The sequence below is a fragment of the Pan paniscus genome, chromosome 19 (genome assembly GCF_029289425.2).
Source record: "Pan paniscus chromosome 19, NHGRI_mPanPan1-v2.0_pri, whole genome shotgun sequence".
Taxonomy (NCBI): domain Eukaryota; kingdom Metazoa; phylum Chordata; class Mammalia; order Primates; family Hominidae; genus Pan; species Pan paniscus.
This window is the reverse complement of record NC_073268.2, coordinates 36,203,731-36,225,560: the sequence shown is the minus strand read 5'-3', so window position 1 is coordinate 36,225,560 and position 21,830 is coordinate 36,203,731. Positions and strand designations below refer to the sequence as shown.

The 21,830-nt window shown below is 51.3% G+C and overlaps 1 protein-coding gene and 1 pseudogene across 1 annotated transcript; one reads left to right on the top strand and one right to left on the bottom strand.

The window, feature by feature from the left end:
• The first annotated feature begins 2,917 nt into the window (after window positions 1-2,917).
• On the top strand, window positions 2,918-3,874 carry LOC100979912 (uncharacterized). Its single transcript, XM_057300377.2, has 2 exons — window positions 2,918-3,424; window positions 3,614-3,874. Exons 1-2 carry the CDS (start codon window positions 3,053-3,055, stop codon window positions 3,872-3,874), a joined length of 633 nt encoding a protein of 210 aa, XP_057156360.2. The 5' UTR covers window positions 2,918-3,052.
• A 13,057-nt stretch (window positions 3,875-16,931) lies between these two features.
• The window catches only part of LOC100973849 (keratin, type I cytoskeletal 18-like), a 57,223-nt pseudogene continuing 52,324 nt past the window's right edge, over window positions 16,932-21,830 (bottom strand).

The following is a 21,830-nucleotide window of genomic DNA, read 5'->3' as shown; positions in this document are numbered from 1 at the left end:
AATCCCTAGACCCACGTCTGTCAGGTGGGGCTGGGTCCCGACACGAATAGCAGCCAGAACAGGTCCCTCCAGGCCATGGTCCTGTGGAAGCTTCAACCCTTTTAACTAGGGTTGGAGCCTGGTGCCCCATGGTGGTGAGCTGCAGCCTCTACCCACCAAACCCAAGGCCAGCCTGAGACCAGTCACCAGTTCACACCCTTGTTTTGCAAGTGGAAAACCTCAGTCCAGAGAAAGACCCAGGTTTGCTGAGACAGAACAACTTTCATATTTGCCTTGTGGAATGTAAGTTGTCTGGTGAAGCATTATTGCTCTTCTTGTTACCAGAAATCAAAATTGAGAGGATCGGCCGGGCACAGTGGCTCATGTCTGTAATCCCAGCACTTTGGGAGGCCGAGGCCGGCAGATCACTTGAGGTCAGGAGTTTGAGACCAGCCTGGCCAACATGGTGAAACCCCATCTCTACCAAAAATATAAAAAATTAGTTGGGTGTGGTGGCACGTGCCTGTAATCCCAGCTACTCAGGAGGCTGATTGGGAGAATTGCTCCAACCCAGGAGGCGGAGGTTGCAGTGAGCCAAGATCGTGCCACTGCACTCCAGCCTGGGTGAGAGTGAGACTTCATCTCAAAAAAAGAAAAGAAAAAAATTGAGAGGATCAAGGCAGAACACTGATGTTCGCTGAGACTTCCTTTATTCTCCTTACCTTGAGATGGATGTGATGAGCTCATTTTACAGAGAGGAAAAGTGAAACTCAGGGAGGCTAAAGAAATTACTTTCCCAGGCTCATGCAACCAGCCAATGGCAGAGCCAGGATTTGGACCCAGGTCTATCTGACTCTAAGCTCACCCTGCCAGATCCATGGAGTTTCACCTCTGGCCCCCTCTTCCCCAACAGTCCCCCCACCAACTTCTTGGTGTCCTGATCTGGGACAGCAGAATGTCAGCACTGAGAAGTCCTTTTCTCCCTACTTGGGTGTCACCGTGTCATTCAGACACAGTTACCACTCCTTGGCCTGAGCAGGGGAGGGAGACTTGGGGTTGGGAAGAGACGCTGGGCAGGGGAAACCTGGGGGCTTCTGGTGGGGATGGGTTAGTGGGGTTGAGAATCTAAGCCAGAATTGGAGACCTAGGTAGCTATGAGATCTTGAGCAAGCCTCTTTACCTCTGTGAGCCTCAGGTTTCTCAGCAAAAAATTGGGAAATTATACCAATACTTTGACAGTCCCACTTAGAAAAAAAAACAATCCAGGTTTGGAGTTAGACTTTGGAGTTAGATTTTGTTCCAAACCCCTTGTTCCAAACCCCGGATCTCCCACTGACTAGCTGTGTGGTCTGGAGTCAGTTACTTGACATTTCTGTGCAGATTTTGGACCCTGAATCTGTAAAGTGGGTTGTTGTGGGGATTTAGTGAGGTGACTGAGCTGGGAGCACTTTGGAAAAGGTGAGGCTTTACAAATGATGCTGGTTTTTAGCACTCCCCTGGAATGGGGGCTCTAGGATGGCTACCAGAAACTGGTACCCCCTCAATCTTTCCCCTGAACCTAGGCATATTAGTTCTCATTCTGCATCCTATGCACCCACCAAACGGCTTTCTCCAAACCTGGCACCCCACTTCTTTCCACCTTGCCTGAGGACCTGAAGCCTCTTCCCTGTTCCCACCTTGTTCTAGTTCCAAACTGCAAAGGATGGCCTGAGTTTCCATTCTTCATCCTGGAGGCTCCAGCTGCAGCCTCAATCTTCTGCCCCGAGAGAATCCATTTGATTTGGTTTGATCCTTGGGAGATGGGAGGGCCAGCTCCAAGGCCTGTGACCAAAACCTTTCAGTCACCCTGAAGTCCCATAACCCCATCTTTCTTGAACCAAGCCTGCTCTGGTGCCCAAAAGGAAGGGGTCTCAGCAATGGGGGCCCACAGGAGACTTTTGCTGTGATCCAGTTTTATTGACTATGCTGCTAGTCTGGCACCCGCAGCACTCCCGTCCCCCTCCCATCTCTGGCCCAGTAGTGGCGTTGCGAGTACCAGGGAGACAGTGGGAGGAGGGAGTAAGGGCTGCGGAGTGAGAGAGGCTGACAGGAGATGGGGACTCTAGGGGACTGAGGACTGAAAAAGTGGCCCAGCTGAGGGCAGGGACACATCCTTGCTTGGTCCAGTGACCGTTTACTCTGGACTCTGGGTAAGTGGGCTCAGCCTGCTTGGGGCTCTGGAGAACTCCCCCAGGCTGGGGTCTGGGATGGAGGGAAGGAGTTCGTGCTTTGCAGGGCCAGGGGCCTTCAAAGGCCTAAGGTCCTGCTTGGGTCTTGCTCTGCATCTGGACACACCTGTCACACTAGGAGAGCCATCTGATGACTGCAAGTGTGTGTGCACACTCGTGTGCATGGCTGTGAACTGGAATGTGTCCCTGTGTGAGTGGCTGTGCCGGTCTGTGCAGGATGACACGGTCTGTGCAGGATGTCTTCTCCAGAACCCATATCTGTCTCTACTGTTGGGTGGAGGGCCAGACCCACAAGGCCATGGATTTCTGTCCTTTGCTTCCCCAGTTCATTCCATGTCCCACACCCTGTGGGTGACCTGGTGTGCCCTTATTTCCCACTAGCTACTGCTGCCTCAGAGCCATGAGGACCTGGATGTCATGAGACATGTGTCTCCAGGATTCATGTCTCCATTTTCTCTGCTACACTTCTCTAACTTGCGAGGCCCTGGCTGCTGGGCTGCTCACAGGACAGGCTGTCCGTGCCTCCAGCACACTGTCTAGGAGGTGGAGTGGTCAGCTCGGAGTGGCCCTTTTCTCTGCCCTCTCGTCCCCAGGCTTGGAGAAATGGATGATGGGCTAAGGGGCTGGGTAGATGGGCCCTGCTTCCGGGGCATAGGAAAATCTGCAGCATGGGCTCTTCCACCTCCACCTCCCCTCTGCTTGCTCCTCAGATGGCTGCCGCATGCGGCTGCCTCTCCCTGCTGCTCCTGTCCACCTGTGTGGCTCTGTTGCTGTAGCCACTGCTGGGTGCCCGGGGAGCCCCGCTGGAGCCATTGTACCCAGGGGAAAATACCACACCGGAGCAGATGGCCCAGTGCACAGCTGAGCTCCGTAGATACATCAACATGCTGACCAAGCCTAGGCATGTGCCATGGACAGGGAGAGAGATCCCAGCCCCTGGGACCCTGGGCCCACTCCACATTCCTGGCCACACCCTATCCCCAGCCCAAGCCCCATCTCCAGCCCCAGTCCCAGCCCCTTCCAGGCCACTCTTGGGGAAACAGAGCATCTGTGCTGACCAGGCCTGGGCCCATGTGCCCTGGGCAAGAGGGTGCCTACAGGCGGATATGAAACCGGTGGGCTGGCACCTGGGCACAGTGCTTCCAGGTATGGGGAAAGAGACAAAGAGGACACGCTGGCCTTCTCAGAGTGGGGTCCTCCCATGCTGCTGTCCCCAGGTGAGTTTGACTCCCTACCCTGTCTGTCCAGCTCCCTGGGGCTGAAATGGGGATGGTGGGACTGAATCAGGGCTTGAAAAGTTGTGGTGGGGGGTGGAAGAGGGAGAACAGGAGCTCAGGGCTGGCCTGAGGCCTCCTGACGCACGAGGCCTGCCCCCCACACTGCCATGTTCCACTCTGTCCTCACAGAGAGCTCAGCCCGCTGGACTTGTAACGCTACCTCCCGCCCCCTACCACTCCACGGGCAGTGCCAGCCCAGCTCTCCCCTCCACACTGTTGGCTCTGGCCGAAGCTCACTCCCTGTTCCTGCACAGGCTCAATAAAGCAAGTCAAAGCACAGCTTATCTCTGTGTCTCTGCGGACCCCTGGTGGGGGGCAGCAGGAAGAGCCAAATGCATGGAAAGGGGAGGGCAGGGCGGAGGCAACAGGGAAAGCAGGCTGTGCTTGTAAATCATCCAGAACGTCCATGAGGTCATCAGTCACTCAGCTCATCCTCTCCACAGAGGGACAAGTTGTGGACAGAGGAAGGCAGGGACTCCTCTGTGGTCATTTGGCAATCGGTGAAGTGGCAGTCTTGAGCTTGAATCTTCCCAGTCAGCACCTGCAGACCCTCCCGACCCAGCCCCATGACAACCCTGCCCCAAGTGCACCAGTGCTTTCCTGTGGCTGAGGCAGCAGGAGCACCAAAAGGTATACTAAAGCATCCTTGGCATGGGGGCAGGGGCATCAGCCCAGCATGGAGGCACAGTTCTGGTGCTATGGCAGTCATGGCTGCATCCAGGGGCCTGAGCTGCCGTCCAGAAATTTGGAGAGAATGGGCTGTCCGGAGAGGTAGTGAAATCCTGGGCGCAGGAGGTATTCAAGCTGCTGTGGAAAGGGAGGAGGCTAGATTAGCTGAGAGTTCCAGCCACTGCCATGAATCCAATCTGTGGATTCCACACTCCAGCTCTGGGAGGGCAAGGACCTGGATCCTGCCCCAGGGAGGACTGCCCGGAGTCCCAGTGCACCTGTCTCTTCCTGGCCCTTCTCAGTCATCCTGAATAGGTGGGGACAGAGCGCGCGTGTGTGCGTATGTGTAAAGGGGAGAAGTGAGGAAACTAGAATGTGTCTGGTTCCTAGAATGGCTTCTCCTGCCTCCCCCACATGCTTGGCCTGAAGGGATGGGGTTATGGGTTTGGAGGATGAGGGGTCCACTTTCCTGAGCTCAGCACCTTGCACAGACCCCATGGAAGTGACTCCACAATTGTGTTTCCCCTCAAGTCCTGACTCACTCTGGTGTGTGCAAATGACCTGGAAGTAGAACCAGGTCCTAAAAGGCAAAGAGCTTTAAGAGGATGCAGCTGCTTGGCTCAGATTGATTTTTTGTTTTTGGAGACAGGTGTTGCTCTGTCACCCAGGCTGGAGTGCAGTGGCAGGAGCACAGCTCACCGTAGCCTTGACCTCCTGGACTCAGGCGATCCTCCTGCCTCAGCCTCCGAAGTAGCTGAAACTACAGGCACATGCCACCATGTCCAGCTAATTTTTTTATTTTTGTACAGACAGGGTCTTGGTATGTTGCCCAGCCTGGTCTCAAACTCCTGAGCTCAAATAATCTGCTCACCTCAGCCTCCCAAAGTGCTCGGATTACAGGTGTGAGCCACCATGCCCGACCTCAGGTTGATTCTTAAATCCAAGGGGTGTCTGGATAGAGAGATGGCTTCAGCAAGAGAACAGTTTGAGTCTGAATAAGGGAGCCTGAAGTCCCAGCATTTTCTCTGGCAGCTTAAGGGGATGGGGTGAGAATGGGGAGAGGTGTGGATACTTCCTAGAGCCAGGAGTTCGCAACCCGGAGACATACCTGGGTCTGAGAGTAGGATCAGGGCAGGGGGCTCTGCCCCCACCAAGCCTCTCTCATGGCCAAGGGAGCCCCCAGGAGAGAGAGAGCCACCCTCACGCCCAGCTTCTCAGGGACAGGCCCTGGCCAGGTCCACCCCTTCCCCTGCTCTGCTCACCCCAGAAGAGCTTAGAAGTCCAGGAGGCAAAGGCGGCCCCCTATACTCTGCACGGTAAGGGGCAAAGGCACCTCTTCTTGTTGCTGTGCCAACTCTGACAGCCCAAGCTGGGCTGTTTGGTAGAAACTTGGGTGAGGTGGGACTGGGGGTGTGTCTAGCTGAAGCTCTCCTTTGAGGTTCCCGCTTCTCTCACCTCTGCCCTCCCTCTGCGTTGGAGTCTCCCCTACGCTGGTGGTGGTGTGTGGGGTGAGGTGGGGGAAGGTTGCTGGGGGAGTGAGGGGAGGACCCTTCCACCCAGCAGCTGAGGTCTTTTTCTCCCACAGCAGGAACTCCAGGGTTCCCCCTCCCCGTCGAAGGACTGGTCCCTCCCCGGCCCACAGAAGTCACTGAAGCAACAGAGATTTGTCTTTATTGTTTTCGCTGAGGGGGATGAGGAAGGGTTGAGGCCCCTCTCAACATAAAAGGGTTGGTGGAGGGCCAGGCGTCTGGAGGCCAAGCCCCAGCCTGGAGAAGGAAGTCCCAGGGCGCCAGTATCTCCCCACACGCCCACCCCCGAGGGCTTCCTCTCGCTCCCACCCAAGCTGCCCCCAGTCCCGAGGCCCTTAGTTCGGTGCCGACCGTACAGGCTGTCCTACCTGGGGCCCCAGGAGGTTGGTGGTCGGGGTTCCGAGGTGTTCAGCCACTGGGGTTTCGTGGTGGTCCATGGAGGGGGTTTCGTGGCTTTCGGTGGGGAGGTGTTCGTGGCGTTTGCAATTTTCTTGTGGTTTTTAGTTTTCTTTGTGCTGAGAACACGTCTTTGCAGCGGTCATGAGGCTGCTCCCAGAGCCCAGCTTGGGCCGCGATGCGCGTGGGGGTGCCCGGCGGCGTCCGTGTCCCCCCGCACCCTCCGTCGTCCTCCCTCCCAACCTCGCGCCCTCCGCCGGATCACCTGCTGTTGAAGAGCCTCCCCACGTACTTCTTGATCGAGCAGCTGGCGGCCCTGGCCTGCTGCGGCACCTGCAGCCCCTCGCCCAGGGCGCCCTCCGGCGGCAGCAGCAGCCACACGAGGCCGGCCACGACCAGAGCACATGAGCAGCGCTGAGCCCGCGTCTGGAGGGCGCAGGGCGGACAGAGCCGCGGGCGGTCACGTGACCCCACGGCTGGGGTTGGCGCGACCCCTGACCGTAGCTTGCGGGTGTTCCGCGCAGTGGGCAGCCTGGCGTGCAGGGGCGCTCAGCCGAGGGACCTGGCTATTTCTGGGACACACACCAGTGCACGGACGCCCTAAGGGACATCCTGGTGTCCAGGGGAATGGTGCACACCTGGACATGCCCGGTAATGCACGCAGAAAGCATCGAGGTAAAAATGAACGGGGAGACACCCCTAAGGTGTACGCACGAGGACGGCATAAAACCATTGGTCAGCTCCCTAATCTCACCGACCTCTCTCCCGCAAATTTCTTACTTATCGCCCTCCTTTCTCCCTGCCCTTCCCTCAAAGTGTCAGTCAGGTTGTCCTCAGCCCAGAAGACTCTTCCTCCAGACATCCTTATGGCCGGCTCTGTCGCCCCCTGGAGGCATTAGCTCAAAATCCACCTTTTAAATGGGTCTTACCCTGACACCCCTGTTTAAAATTGCAACCCGGCAGCGTGCGGTAGATGACGCCTGTAATCCCAGCACTTTGGGAGGCCAAGGCGGGCGGATCACTTGAGCCCATGAGTTCGAGACCAGTGTGGGCAAAAGACAGAGAGCCCTGTCTCAACAATTTAAAAAATAAATTTAAAAAAATTGCAACCCAACCCCTCATCTTGCTTTTTCTTGCTCTATTTTTGCACTTTCTTTTTTCTTCTTTTTTTTTTAGACAAGGTCTTGCTTTGTCGCCCAGGCTGCAGTATAGTGTAGGGATCATGGCTCACGGCAGCCTCAAACTCCTGGGCTCAGGCCATCCTCTTGCTTCAGCCTCCCAAGTAGCTAGGTCTACAGGTGCACACAACCATGCCCAGCTAAATTTTAATTTTTTGTAGAAATGGAGTCTTGCTAGGTGGCCCAGGCTGGTCTCAAACTCCTGGCCTCAAGCGATCTTCCTGCCTTGCCTCCCAAAGTGCTGGGATTACAGGTATGAGCTGCCACACCTGGCCTGCACTTTCTAACTTATATATTCTATATTTATTATATTTATGTCCGATCCCTTCCCAGCGGCATCTCCTCCCTCAGTGTAGGCATCATTAATTGCAGCTGGGCTCTTTGTTTATTTTGTCTATTGATGGATCACAAGCACCTAGAACAGTGCCTGGCACTTAGCAGATACTCAATAATACATATTAAATGAATGACTAACAGTTACACACAGGAACGCCAGCCTGATGATTCACACACCCAATGCACAGAGAATTTTGTGCCTGCAACACACCATGATTCACAGACTACGATGCCCATAAACATGATGCACACCCCCAGAGCTCCTAAGCCCCTCAACCCTCTTTTAACCGGGAACTCCACTCATCCCCACCACCCCAAGCAGGGATAAGAAGCCTTAGTAGCTGTCCTGACCATCAGAATGGCAGACGAGGCTGCCCTGGCCTAACTCCTTCATGCCCTTAGTGAGCCTGAGGAGGGCCCTTGGTGTCAGCCCCCATCCCCAGGCTCCTAGAGAATACAGCTGATAGGGGGCCCAAACTTGGCCACCGGACATTACCATGGTGCTGGGCAGGTGCAGAGGAGCACAGCAAAGCGTCTCTGGCCAGGACCTGAGTCCCTTTATATTCCTAAGGATCCATGCCCCCTTTCCCGCTAAAGTTCCACTTCCAGCGCAGCCTTCTTTTCCTCCCCCTGTGTCATGACCTGAAAGTCCGGAACAGAGAGAAGGTGGGGGTGGAAGCACATGGGCTACCAGCTGTTCTGACCAGGGCACAGTCCCTGCCAGGGGCCCAGAGGTGTCGGTGGCAGAGGCAGGGAGGCCTGGGGAATAGGGTAATGTTTTGCTCCAAGTATACAGATCCAAGGAGAAACTGGCTCTGGGGTTGAGAGGGGGCTGTGCTTTTCCCAGGGGCTACTGTCAGGGAGTTATGCTGAGACCAGATGCCCCTCCCCATCTGGCTAGATCCAAGGTGCCTCCTTTCCTTACAGGGCTGCTGTGGGGTCCCAGCACCCCTATTCCCCTTCCCTAGGCCTGCTGCCATGGGGAGGGGGTGGGGTTATGGTTTCTGGTTTCAGGATTGCAGGCCCCACTGCACAGCTTGGAGATTTTCTCAGCCTGCCTGGCCATTTTGGAGCCCCTGAGGCATGACCTGCTAAGCCTTCTGGAGTCTTGACTGCTTGGATGATGAACTTAGGCCTTGGCTGCCTCAGGCCACAGAGCCTCAGCTGTGTGGCCTGTCAGGTCGCCTCTACCCGTTCAATATTGCCACCTTTCTGGGGCAAGGTTGTGAAATGTGCGCCGATTCTTCATGCCCACCCCAACCCCAGAAGGGGCACACTAGGAAGAGCAAAGGCTTCTGGGTAGGAATCCTAACTTCACTACCTCCTGGCTGTGTGACCTTGATTAAGGGACATCATCTCCCCTGAGCCTCCACATCCTCATCTGTGAAATGGAGCTCGTTAGGACTGTTGTGAAGATGGATTTGGATTATGTAGCTCAGCCTCTGGACAGCTCCTGGCACATGCTAGATGATTAACAGGCGTGAGCCCCTCCATTCATGAAAGAAACGCTTTCTCCCATCTCCACTTCTGAAAGTGTCTCATCTTCTGGCCTCTTCTCCTTATTAAAACCCGCTCCTGGCCAGGCATGGTGGCTCATGCCTGTAATGCCAGCACTTTGGGAGACTGAGGTAGGAGGATTACTAGAACCCAGGAGTTTGAAACTAGCCTAAGCAACATAGAGAGACCTTGTCTCTACAAAAAATTTTTTAAAAGCTAGGTGTGGCCAGGCATCGTGGCTCACGCCTATAATCCCAGCACTTTGGGAGGCCGAGGTGGGCAGATCACCTGAGGTCAGGAGTTCGAGACCAGCCTGACCAACATGGAGAAACCCAGTCTTTATTAAAAATACAAAATTAGATGGGCGTGGTGGTGCATGCCTCTAATCCCAGCTACTCGGGAGGCTGAGGCAGGAAAATCTCTTGAACCCGGGAGGCAGAGGTTGCGGTGAGCCAAGATCGTGCCATTGCACTCCAGCTTGGGCAACAAGAGCGAAACTCCATCTCAAAAAAAAAAAGCTATGTGTGGGTGGCACATGCCTGTAGTCCCAGGTACTGGGGAGGCTGAGGTAGGAGGATTGCTTGAGACTGGGAAATTGAGGCTGCAGTGAACCAGGATTGCGCCACTGCACTTCCAGCCTGGGTGACAGAGCAAGACTCTGTCTCAAAACAACAACAAAAACAAACAAACAAGCAAACCCTGCTTTTGGTGGGGGTGTGAGAAACTCAATGTCAATGTCACTGAAGTGTATGGGATGGCTCAGTAGCCAAGTGAGACCAGGACTGCATTTCTATGGAGCCAATAATCTCTAGAAAAAGAAATGAGATTACCATGAAAAAATTCCATAGTACAGGGTGGGAGGAGATATCTAGGGACCAGTGTACCCTAAATACCAGTAAACAGGCTATTCCTTATCCCCATTAGTCACAGCCCAGTGCTGAACATCCCCCCGCCCCTACAAGAGCTCAAACGATGTGTCCTTTTGCAGTCTCAGCTGTCCTAACAAACCCAGGCTCTTTTGCAGGCACTGAGGGCTCTCAGCCCCTCACTCTTCTGGACTCCCTTACTAATTCCGGGAACTGTGGAGGGTTATGGGGAGGGAGGAAAGGCGCAAGAAAGGAAAGGAGGATGCTCAGAGGCTGCCTGCCAACCTCTGAGGGCAGGAGGCAGTGGTGGCAGCGCTGTGATGGGCAGGACGAGGGAATGCGGCTTGAGGACACAGCTCCAGGTGGGTATCCCTGTCAATCACCCCTTAAACTCTGACTGAAAGCTGCCATTTAAATGGACCTTCCAAATTCACTGTGGAGTATGTGCCCAGATTCCCAGAGAGCAGCAGGACAGGGGCTCCAAGTTGGTGTGTGACCATTTGGACCGGCCCATTTCCAGGGCCCCTGAGATAAGCCCCGTGGGCTTCCTGTGAGGCATGATGGTTCTCAAATATCATTCTCTGCTACCCACTGTGGAACAGACCCAGTGATAGTGATCTTGAGTCTCCTGGCTGACTTGCCCCAGACTGACCATCCAACCCACTCTGGGACCACCCCTACTCCTCTCTGCTGGGGGTGGCCCAAACCTGGCCTCCCAGGGGCTCACTCCTTCCTACCTGCCCTCCAGTGCATCTGGGGTGCTGGTGACATCCCGAGAGAGACAGAGAGAGAGGCCATTAGCTAGGCTGCAGACCGTGGAGAGCAGCTGGCCTAGGAGGGGCCTGGCTGCCCTGTACAGCATCACTGCATTTTTTTTTTTTAAGTCCCATAGAAGCCCTTTCCCCTTGGTGAAGGAGTCTCATGGTGTCCTGTGTTCTGCCCTCTAGACTGCATGCTTCCTGAGGGCAGCTGGGGTCTTGTTCAGTTCTGAACTTTCAGCATCTGGCACAGTGCCCAGCTCACCGTGGGCCTCCTTGGATGCTTAGGGGGTGGGTGGAGGTGGGAGGGAGGCAGGAGGAAGGGAGGGAGGAGCAGAAGGGAAGGAGGGACTCATGGATCAATGGATGTGACCCACAAAGGGACAAAGGGACAGATGAATGAGCGAACAAATACATGGCCTGGCTCACCTCATCAGGCCTGGAAGCAGCTGCCACCCGTCCTCACGTGTCCATGTGCTTAGCTTCACATGTGGATGTGGAAGAAGCAGAGGGAGGAAACCGAGGGACCCCCCATCTCATCTGTGGGCTCCTCCAAAACAGGCTTGTGTCTCCTCCTCTCTTGGATCTTCCTTGCTCCTCTGCTCCCCTAAACCTGAGGCTGGGCCACACCTGGCCTTCAACTGCCCCTTATTACCTCCCAGGACTCTTCTCATCTGGGACTTGCTAGGGCAGGAAGGGCAGTGTGGCCTGGGCACAGGGGCCAGGGAAGAGGAAAAGGTGGCCTCTCCCAGCCTCCTCCTCCCCCCAGTGTTCTTCTCCCAGCCCTCCTCCTCCCTGGCCCTCCTCCCCACCTCTCCTGAGCGGGCCCATCCTGCCCTCTAGGCTACAGTTCCAGCGCTCACGACGGAGCTGGAACTCAGGATGGAACTCAGGATGGGACTGAAACTGGAGCAGGCCCAGGTGTGCAGCGTCCCGCAGGGTCTCAGCCAGGTCGGGGTCCCTCCAGCAGAGCTGCTTCTGCCGCTGGGAAAACTTCAGCATCAGCAGGTCACACTGCTTCAGGTGGGCCCCGCCCCGTGTTGGGGCCACCGCAGCGCCCAATCCTGGGAATGGCGTCAAGACCTCCCACCCCGTCAGGCTGGAGAGGGCAAGAAGAGGGAGATGGGTGAGCCTTGGGGATGGTGGCGTGGGGCAGATGAAGGGAAGGGGGCCTTCTCGGGGGCTTCATTTACTGCCCTTCTGGGTGGCAGGCTGACCCCATGGGGGTCCCGTCCCCATTTTACAGATTAGGAAACCAAAGTTCCTGGAACAAGGTTGCTGCAGGACCTTAAACCCAAGTTTTCCAGATTCCGATCTCTGCTCTTCTTATCCACCCTGTTTCCCAAACTTGCCCAGTTAGAAAAATCATCTGGGGTGCTTATTAAAAATACACTTTCCCAGGATCCATGCTGGGCAATTCGGAGTCTACTGGTCTGGAATTGAGCCTGGAAATATGTATATTTACCACATTCCCCGGCTAGCTTTTGTGATCCAAGAAGTTTGGGAAATAGCACACATGGTATTTGTCGCTGCCTGGCCAGGAGAGCCACATTCCTAAGAGGAGGCCGGCAGAGGGGATGTGCACATTGAGCGGACACCCAGCCAAGGTCCCCTGACATCCCTCTCTCCCTTACATAATGTTGCTGCCCAGGTAATCCCATACCAATCTAACATGTTTCCATACTTCCCAGATAGACCTTCAACCATCTGACCACTTGGTGCCCGCTACAAATAGATGCCTGGGGAGGGAAGGGGAGGAAAAGAAAGGAGGGAAGGGGAGGAAAGGAAAGAAGGGAAGGGAGGAAGGACTGATGGATGGTTGGATGAAGGTGAAGGAGCTGAATTCCCATCAGGCCATCAATCCCAGACTTCTTGTTCTCCTAGATCCAAAGTTCATCGATTCTGGAGCCAAGCTGCCAAATTCTAAGATTGACTTTATAGCTGTGCGGTTTCCTTGGTTTTTCTCTTCTGGAAATTGGGGAGAGTGATCTTCTCTACCTCCTAGGGTTGCTGGGAGGATTATATGAAATGGACTAACCACATGCAGGCCTACCTTCCTGCTAACTGGAGTTTCCAAAATTTCTCTCATTTTGCAATATGCTTTACTCTCCAACTAAGCAGAATCTCCCCTTTGTCCAGATAAGGAAATGATGGTTTAATGAGGAGGCTGCGACTGGCTTGGTCATTCAACATATTGGCAGCAGGGTGGAAATTGGAATTAGAGCTTGCCTTCCTTCTTCCCAGAAACTGTGAGATAGCTCTGCTGCTTCAAAATGTTTGCTGTCCTATACCCTGGTGCCCCCCAGTGTGGGTGGAATATACATCATTCCAGGACTCCCCCCCACCAAAAGAAGTAACCCCATTCTGGGGCATCCTGACCTCATAGCCATAGTAAAAGAGCAAAAGTGGGTTGGGTGTGGTGGATCACGCCTGTAATCCCAGCACTTTGGGTGGCCAAGGCAGGTGAATTTCTTGAGTCCAGAAGTTTGAGACCATCCTGGGTGACATAATGAAATCCCATCTCTACTAAAAATACAAAAATTAGCAGTGCATGATGGCACAAGCCTGTAGTCCCAGCTACTTGGGAGGCTGAGATGGGAGGATAGCTTGAGCCTGAGAGGCAGAGGCTACAGTGAGCTGAGATCGCGTCACTGCACTCCAGCCTGAGCAACAAAGTGAGACCCTGTATCCAAAAAAAAAAAGAGCAAAGCAAAGGTGGAAGCAGGGGATAGCTCTTAGAGCTCCTGCTTGGATGTGGCACTTGCCACTGTTGCTCAGGTGCCACTGGCCAAGGCAAGTCCTGTGGTCAAGCCAGGAGTGGTTAGAGAGGCCCACATCCCTCTGAGCCAAGGGCACAGCTCTCCTGTTTGAAGCCACCTGCCTTAGCCAGGACGTCTGGCTGGATGCCACACCCTCTCTGTATGCCCCAGAAGTCAGAAGCCTCACCAGAGGTTATGCAGCCTGGCCAGGCCCCAGGTACCCTCAGAAATCACCCGTAGATTCCAGTCCCATCATGGAGCATATCTCCGAAACCCCCAAGCAGAGGTAGGTGCTATTGGGCTCCCCCTGGCCCAGCCTGGAGGTGGGCTCCTCTCCCAGACACGGTGAGGGTAGTAACCTGTTAATCATTAATCTGGGGGCAAATCGGTACATTTCCAGTCCACCAGTTCTACACCCAAACCCCTCCCTGCAGCCTGGCAGGAAACCCTCAGAGCTTGACCCTTGGCAGGTCCAGAGCAGAACAGGATGTCAAGCCCAGCTGAGGAGGCCACGCCTTGACTGGTTTCCAGTGTGGAGGGCAGCTTGGGGGCTGCAGAGCTACCTCGCCTTCAAACGCCCTCCTCCTCACCCTTCTGCTCACACAGTTCCCGTGTTTCAGAAACTAGACCTCCCTGGTAGCAGCTGATTGACTGACAGAGGGGAGAACAAGCAGGGAGTGATGGAAATTTTGGCCAATGAGGCTGCATATCTTTCAAGACCTGCCTCAAATGCCATTTTAATAGCTATTATTATCATTATAGCTACATTATATATCATATGACATATGATATATAACACATTATTATTATTTTACTTAAGTTCTGGGATACATGTGCAGAACATGCAGGTTTGTTATATAGGTACACATGTGCCATGATGGTTTGCTGCACCCATCAACCCGTGAGCTAGGTTTTAAGCTAAGCTGCATGCATTAGGTATTTGTCCTACTGCTCTCCCTCCCCTTGTCCCCCACCTCCCGACAAGCCCCAGTGTGTGATGTTACCCTCCCTGTGTCCTTGTGTTCTCATTGTTCAACTCCCACTTATGAGAACATGTGGTGTTTGGTTTTCTGTTCCAGTGTTAGTTTGCTGAGAATGATGGTTTCCAGCTTCATCCATGTCCCTGCAAAGGACATGAACTCATTCTTTTTTGTGGCTGCATATTATTATTAATTATTATTATTATTATTATTTTTGAGACAGAGTCTTGCTGTGTGTGGTCCAGGCTGGAGTGCAGTGGCGTGACCTCAGCTCACTGCAACTTCCGCTTCCCAGGTTCAAGCAATTCTCCTGCCTCAGCCTCCCAAGTAGCTAGGACTACAGGTCCCTGCCACCATGCCCAGCTGATTTTTGTATTTTTAGTAGAGATGGGGTTTCACTTTGTTGGCCAGGCTGGTCTCAAACTCCTGACCTCAAGTGATCTGCCCACCTCGGCCTCCCAAAGTGCTGGGATTACAGGTGTGAGCCACTGTGCCCAGCCCAAGCTGTGTTCTTGTCTGGGACTCCCCTATAGTGTGGAGTGAAGGCACAAAGTTGGTTTGTCTAACTAAAGGCGTCATCCTTGATTATGACCTCTGACATCTGGAGAGTGCCAGAATTCCCTAGGCTGCCCTTGGGGGGCTTAGGGAACCTCGTCTCTACAAAAAAAATGTAATAATTAACCGGGCGTGGTGGTGTGCACCTGTGATCTTCTTCCTTTGCAGTACAAACTCTTATCCCTGCCTACTGGCCAATTGGCCAGGAACATGCACCCTGGTGTTTCAATCTCCAAACATTAACATTTTGCCTAACAACCAAACTATTCAGGTTCCTTTAGTAGTCCCTGTTTCCTCCTTCTCCACACACACCAGGCGGGCTGTACACTTCATTCTCTTTAGCAGGGGCAAAACATCTCTGCTACACTCAGCACCAGGATAGCTGGTTGGCCCTTTCTTAGGACCCCAAATTTTCCTCCTCATAATACTAACAATTGGCCCATGTGTACTCACCTTCCTATCCCACTTTCTCTTCCAAAGGCTGAACTCCCTTGTCCAGGCAACCACCCAGAAACACATTAATACCATCATTCTCTTCTGCCAAGTCCAATATCAGTGCCTCAAGGAAAACAGCTCTGGGTAGGGTGTGCTGGCTCACGCCTGTAATCCCAGCACTTTGGGAGGCCAAGGTGGGCAGATCACCTGAGGTCAGGAGTTCAAGACCAGCCTGGCCAACATGGTGAAACCCTGTCTCTACTAAAAATACAAAAATTTGCCAGGCATGGTGGTAGGTGCCTACAGGCTGGAGGCTGGAGAATTGCTTGAACCCAGGAGGTGGATGTTGCAGTGAGCTGAGATTGTGTCATTACACTCCAGCCTGGGCAACAAGGGCAAGACTCCATCTAAAAAAAAAAAAAAAAAAAAAAAGAAAGAAAACAATTGTGAAGTCAAATACCCACTGCTTCAAAACACAAACCTGAGTACAGCGCCCTATTCAGCAAGAAGCAGCCAGACAGTCAACAATGCCCCTCTTCCTTTTAAAGTAAAAGGCAAGAATGTTAGTCCAAACTGCACCATGTTGTAAGCTCCCTGCTATTTTGCAGATCTTGGTCAAAGTGAAACATTTCACAGGGGTTTGTGCTGTGAGAAACATCTTGCCTAACCACCTGACCACAAGGTGGACAAAGGCCCAACTAAAGAAATATCCCTATCATGTCTTGCTGGACAAAGATCCAAGGAACACCATGATGACATCCTGCTGGAACAAGGGCCAGAACAGCCACATCGTGGGAACGAATATCTCATCAATATCCTGCCAGGTAGCAAGCCATACTGCCCAGACCATTCCCACCCATACCTATAAATTGCCCCAGCCTGTAAGCAGTGTAGGCTCTGGCATTAGGCTGGTCTTCTGTAGGTTTTATGCTGGATGTAAAGCCTGCATTTGCTGTTAAGCTGCCCTCTTTCTGTGTCTTTCTTTAGCCCTCACCTTCCCTTCAAAACCCAACAGCAGTAACATATAGTACAGGTTCGTAGCCTAGGAGCCGTAGGCCATACCACATAGCCTAGGTGTGCTGTGGGCTATACCACCTGGGTTTGTGTAAGTATACGCTATGATGTTAGCACAAGGTGACATCACCTAATGACACATTTCTCAAGCTCCTCCTCATATGGCAAGCAATGCATGACTGTATATGAAAGCTCTTAAATAGGGATTAAGTTTCTAAATCTCTAAAAGAAAAAAGTCATTATTTACTGCATATGGACTTTTTTTTTTGAGATGGAGTTTCACTCTTGTTGTCAAAGCTGGAGTGCAATGGCAGGATCTTGGCTCACGGCAACTTCTGCCTCCCGGGTTCAAGCAATTCTTCTGCCTCAGCCTCCCATACCTGTGATTACAGGCACCTGCCACCATGCTTGTTGTGGGAAGTCAGGGACCCCCCGAATGGAGGGACCTGCTGAAGCCGTGACAGAAGAACATAAATTGTGAAGATTTCATGGACATTTATTAGTTCCCCAAATTAATACTTTTACAATTTCTTACGCCTGTCTTTACTACAGTCTCTGAACATAAATTGTGAAAACTTCATGGACATTTATCACTCCCCCAATCAATACTCTTGTTCCTGTGCCTGTCTTTAATCTCTTAATCCCGTCATCTTCATAAGTTGAGGATGCCTGTCGCCTCAGGACCCTGTGATGGTTTCGTTAACTGCATAAATTGTTCGTAAAGCATGTGCATTTAAACAATATGAAATCTGAGTACCTTGAAGAAAGAACAGGATAACAGCGATGTTCAGGCAACAAGGGAGATAACCATTAGATCTGACTGCCTGGGAGCCAGGCGGAACAGAGTCATATTTCTCTTCTTACAAAAGCAAATAAGAGAAATATTGCTGAATTCTTTTTCTCAGCAAGGAACAGCCCTGAGAAAAGAGAATGCATTCCTAGGGGGAGGTCTCTAAAATGGCCGCTCTGGGAATGTCTGTCTTATACAGTTGTGATAAGGGATGAAATAAGCCCCGGTCTCCCCTAGCACCCCCAGGCCTATTAGGATGAGGAAATTCCTGCCTAGTAAATTTTAGTCAGACTAGTTGTCTGCTCTCAAACGCTGTCTCCTGATAAGATGTTATCAATGACAATGTGTGCCCAGTGGGACATGAAACTTCATTAGCAATTTTAATTTCACCCTGGTCCTGTGATCTTGCTCTGCCCCATTTGCCTTGTGATATCTTATTGCCTTGTGAAGCATGTGATTTCTGTGACCCACACCCTATTCATACACTCCCTCCCTTTTGAAATCCATAATAAAAACTTGGTTTTGTGGCTTGGGCGGCATCACAGAACCCGCCGACAAGTGATGTCTCCCCCGGACATCCAGCTTTAAAATTTCTCTCTTTTATACTCTTTCCCTTTATTTCTCAGACCGGCTGACACTTAGGGAAAATAGAAAAGAACCTATGTTGAAATATTGGGGGCTGGTTCCCGCAATATCCACCCAGCTAATTTTTTGTATTTTTAGTAGAAACGGGGTTTCATCATGTTAGCCAGGCTGGTCTCAAACTCCTGACCTCATGTAATCTGCCCGCCTCAGTCTCCCAAAGTGCTGGGATAGCAGGAGTGAGCCACCATGCCCGGCCAGAATTTTTTTTAAAACATTCATTTCAGTGGGAACTTAATTTGGGGCTAGCATGTTTTATTTAACTTTCACCCCAAAGTTGCAAAGTGTTTCGAGGTTTTTCTCTGTAAAATAATTATTTTAATTCAATTTAAATAAAACCCATCAAGGAAACTTTAACCTTTAAGAAATCTAGCTTCCCATGAAATGTGAGAGGAAGTCAGCACTGATTTCAGAAATCTGATTATAACAGTAGATCTACCCCTGGATGAGGTGAGTCTTGGAATCCCTTCCATTTAAAACCATTAATCTGCAACATATGCCTATTCTAGGCACTGGAATAAGATGAAGCACCTGCTTGGCGTTCACATGCTATTGATTGTGCCAGACAATGAGCAATAAAATAGGTAAGAATGGCAGTCGGGGAAGTCAGCTGGGTTCTAGTTACAGCCGCATTTCAGGAAATTGTTTAATATGCTGACTTTAACAACCTAAACCTCTTGTCCATGTGTGCACACAGGGTAGACCTCTGAAGAGTGGCGCTGTAATTTCTATGGTAACGGCTGTGTTAAGTCAAGGCAGGAAGACAGTTCAGCCTCCTCGCAGGCTAGTAGTGCAAAGGGCTCTTCACTCGGATTAAAGCCTTCTCTCCCAGACTGAATTGCCCACCCCACTGTGAACCCCCTAAACTTGAGACAGGTCTCAGTTAATTTAGAAAGTTTATTTTGCCAAGGTTGAGGATGCACCAATGACAGCCTCAGGGAAGTCTTGACAAAATATGCCCAAGGTTGTCAGGCACAGCTTAGTTTCATACATTTAGGGAGACATCATGAGACATCAGTCAATATATGTTAAGAAGTACATTGCTTCATCTGGAAAGACAGGACAACTTGAAGCAAAGGCAGGAAGACTGAAGTGGGGAGGAAGCTTCCAGGTCACAGATGGCTGATACACAAATGGTTCCATTCTTTTGAGTTTCTGATCAGCCTTTCCAAAGGAGGCAAATCAGATAAGCATCTATCTGATTGGGCAGAGGAGTGACTTTGAATAGAATGGGAGGCAGGTTTGCCCTAAGCAGTTCCCGGCTTGACTTTTCCTTCGTGATTTTGGGGACCACAGATATTTTCCTTTCACATTTCCACCCTTTTCTTTTTAAAAACCTGTGGAGAAAGCATTTTACAAGAAAATAAGTCTCTGGTCTCAGGTTTCATTTGATCTCTCATGGCGAGGACAGTTTATTCCTTGATGGGTAGGTCCCAAAAGCTCATTTTTAGCAGGTTGTTAAGTCTCATGTCCTGTGAAGAGAAAATAGTGGGAGGAAGAGAGAGAAAACAACAATAAACAAAAGAACAATCCGGGAAACATTTGATATAGGCCACATTACTCTGAAGTCTATGCATCAGTAGGCAGGTATGAAAGTGGTTTATGTATGTAAATAGGTTGCTGTTATTTTCTTCTGAAGTTTAAGTTGTCTGGCTTCAGTTCACAGGATTTTAAGAAAGCACAGCTTAGTTTTCGGTGACTCCAAATTAGGAAAAATGGAAAAAAGAAGGAAAAAAATTTAAAAATTATTTTGGAGACTTGTAATAAAAAAAATTAGAATTTGGTCCAAACTGTAGAAAGTAATCCAAATTGAAAAAAAATTAGGCAAGACTAGAATCTAACACAGATATATAATCATTTGGAAACATAAGTTTTTCTCCAGTTTCCCATTTTACTAAAGACAAATCATGGTAGGAATAGTTAACTTATTATATTGGTCTATATATTTGTATACATTGCATCAATAATAATAATTTTTTTTACATAGGCTTTTAAATTGGCTTTGATGTAACTTTGTTCCATAAGAGAAATCTTGGATAAGACACACCCACCTCTTCTGCCTCAGGAACTGACTGAGACTTTGATGAGACTTTGATTCCATTTGTAGGCACAGATTCTGCTGGAGACCTGCCCCTGGAGCCAGAGAAATCTTGGATAAGACACACCCATCTCTTCTGCCTCAGGAACTGAGACTTTGATGAGACTTTGTTTGCATTCGTAGGCACAGATTCAGCTGGAGACCTGCCCCTGGAGCCAGAGAAATCTTGGATAAGACACACCCATCTCTTCTGCCTCAGGAACTGAGACTTTGATGAGACTTTGATTCCATTTGTAGGCACAGATTCAGCTGGAGACCTGCCCCTGGAGCCAGAGAAATCTTGGATAAGACACACCCATCTCTTCTGCCTCAGGAACTGAGACTTTGATGAGACTTTGATTGCATTTGTAGGCACAGATTCAGCTGGAGACCTGCCCCTGGAGCCAGAGAAATCTTGGATAAGACACACCCATCTCTTCTGCATCAGGAACTGACTGAGATTTTGATGAGGCTTTGATTCTATTCCTAGGCACACATTCAGCTGGAGACCTGCCCCTGGAGCCAGAGCAATTTGCTGCTGCACATCAGGATCTGTATGACAAGCTGACTCAGCAAGAAACGTTCCTAGAAGTGGTTCCAATGCAAGACTAGGACCAGAACCAGGCCCTAGCTTAGCTTTTCACCTCAAAAGTAGGTTGAAAATGTAGACCAGGATCTGTATAACAAGCTGACTCAGCAAGAAACGTTCCTAGAAGTGGTTCCAATGCTAGACAGGGACCAGAACCAGGCCCTAGCTTAGCTTTTTGTTTGGACTCCGGTGAAGGCCCCAAGATGGCGACAGGCAACCATCTTGGCCACCCTGACTCAGCATTAGCGGGTTCATCTTCCCCCCGTTCCCGCCATCCCGGCAAGAACGCGTGCCCGCTAAGGCGGGTCACACTCAGGAAAATAAAACCTAACTAGCTCCGCCCTTGCCCCACCCCGAATCCGCCCCTAACTCACCTAGTGTCCATATAAGCATGCTGCACCTCCAACACAGTGCGACTTCCCCAGCCTTTCCCGGCGGACCAGTGAACCTTGCCCAAGAGCTTAATAAAGGAACTTTTGCATTCTTTGCCCTGCCTCTCGACCCTTTTTGTTTACGGAACTCTTCCATTGCCTTTCACTTTTCACCTCAAAAGCAAGGTTCTAAATGTAGACCAGGATCTGTATGACAAGCTGACTCAGCAAGAAACATTCCTAGAAGTGGTTCCAATGCTAGACTGGGACCAGAATCGGGACCTAGCTGAGCTTTTCACCTCAAAAGTAAGGTTCAAAATGTAGACCAGGATCTGTATGACAAGCTGACTCAGCAAGAAACATTCCTAGAAGTGGTTCCAATGCTAGACTGGGAGCAGAACCAGGCCCTAGCTTAGCTTTTTGTTTGGACTCTGGTGAAGGCCCCAAGATGGCGACAGGCAACCATCTTGGCCACACTGACTCAGCATTTCCGGGTTCATCTTCCCCCCGTTCCCACCATCCCGGCTAGCATGCGTGCCCACTAAGGCGCGTCACACTCAGGAAAAGGAAACCTAACTAACTCCGCCCTTGCCCCACCCCGACTCCGCCGTTACCTCACCTAGTTTCCATATAAGTGAGCTGCACATCCAACACAGTGCGACTTCCCTGGCCCTACCCTGCGGACCAGTGAACCTCGCCCAAGAGCTTCATAAAGGAACTTTTGCCTTCTTTGCCCTGCCTCTCGACCCTTTTTGTCCGCGGCACCCTTCCATTGTGTTTCACTTTTCACCTCAAAGGTAAGGTTCAAAATGTAGACCAGATTCTGCATGACAAGCTGATTCAGGAAGAAATGTTCCTAGAAGTGGTTCCAATGCCAGACTGGGACCAGAAACAGGTACTAGCTA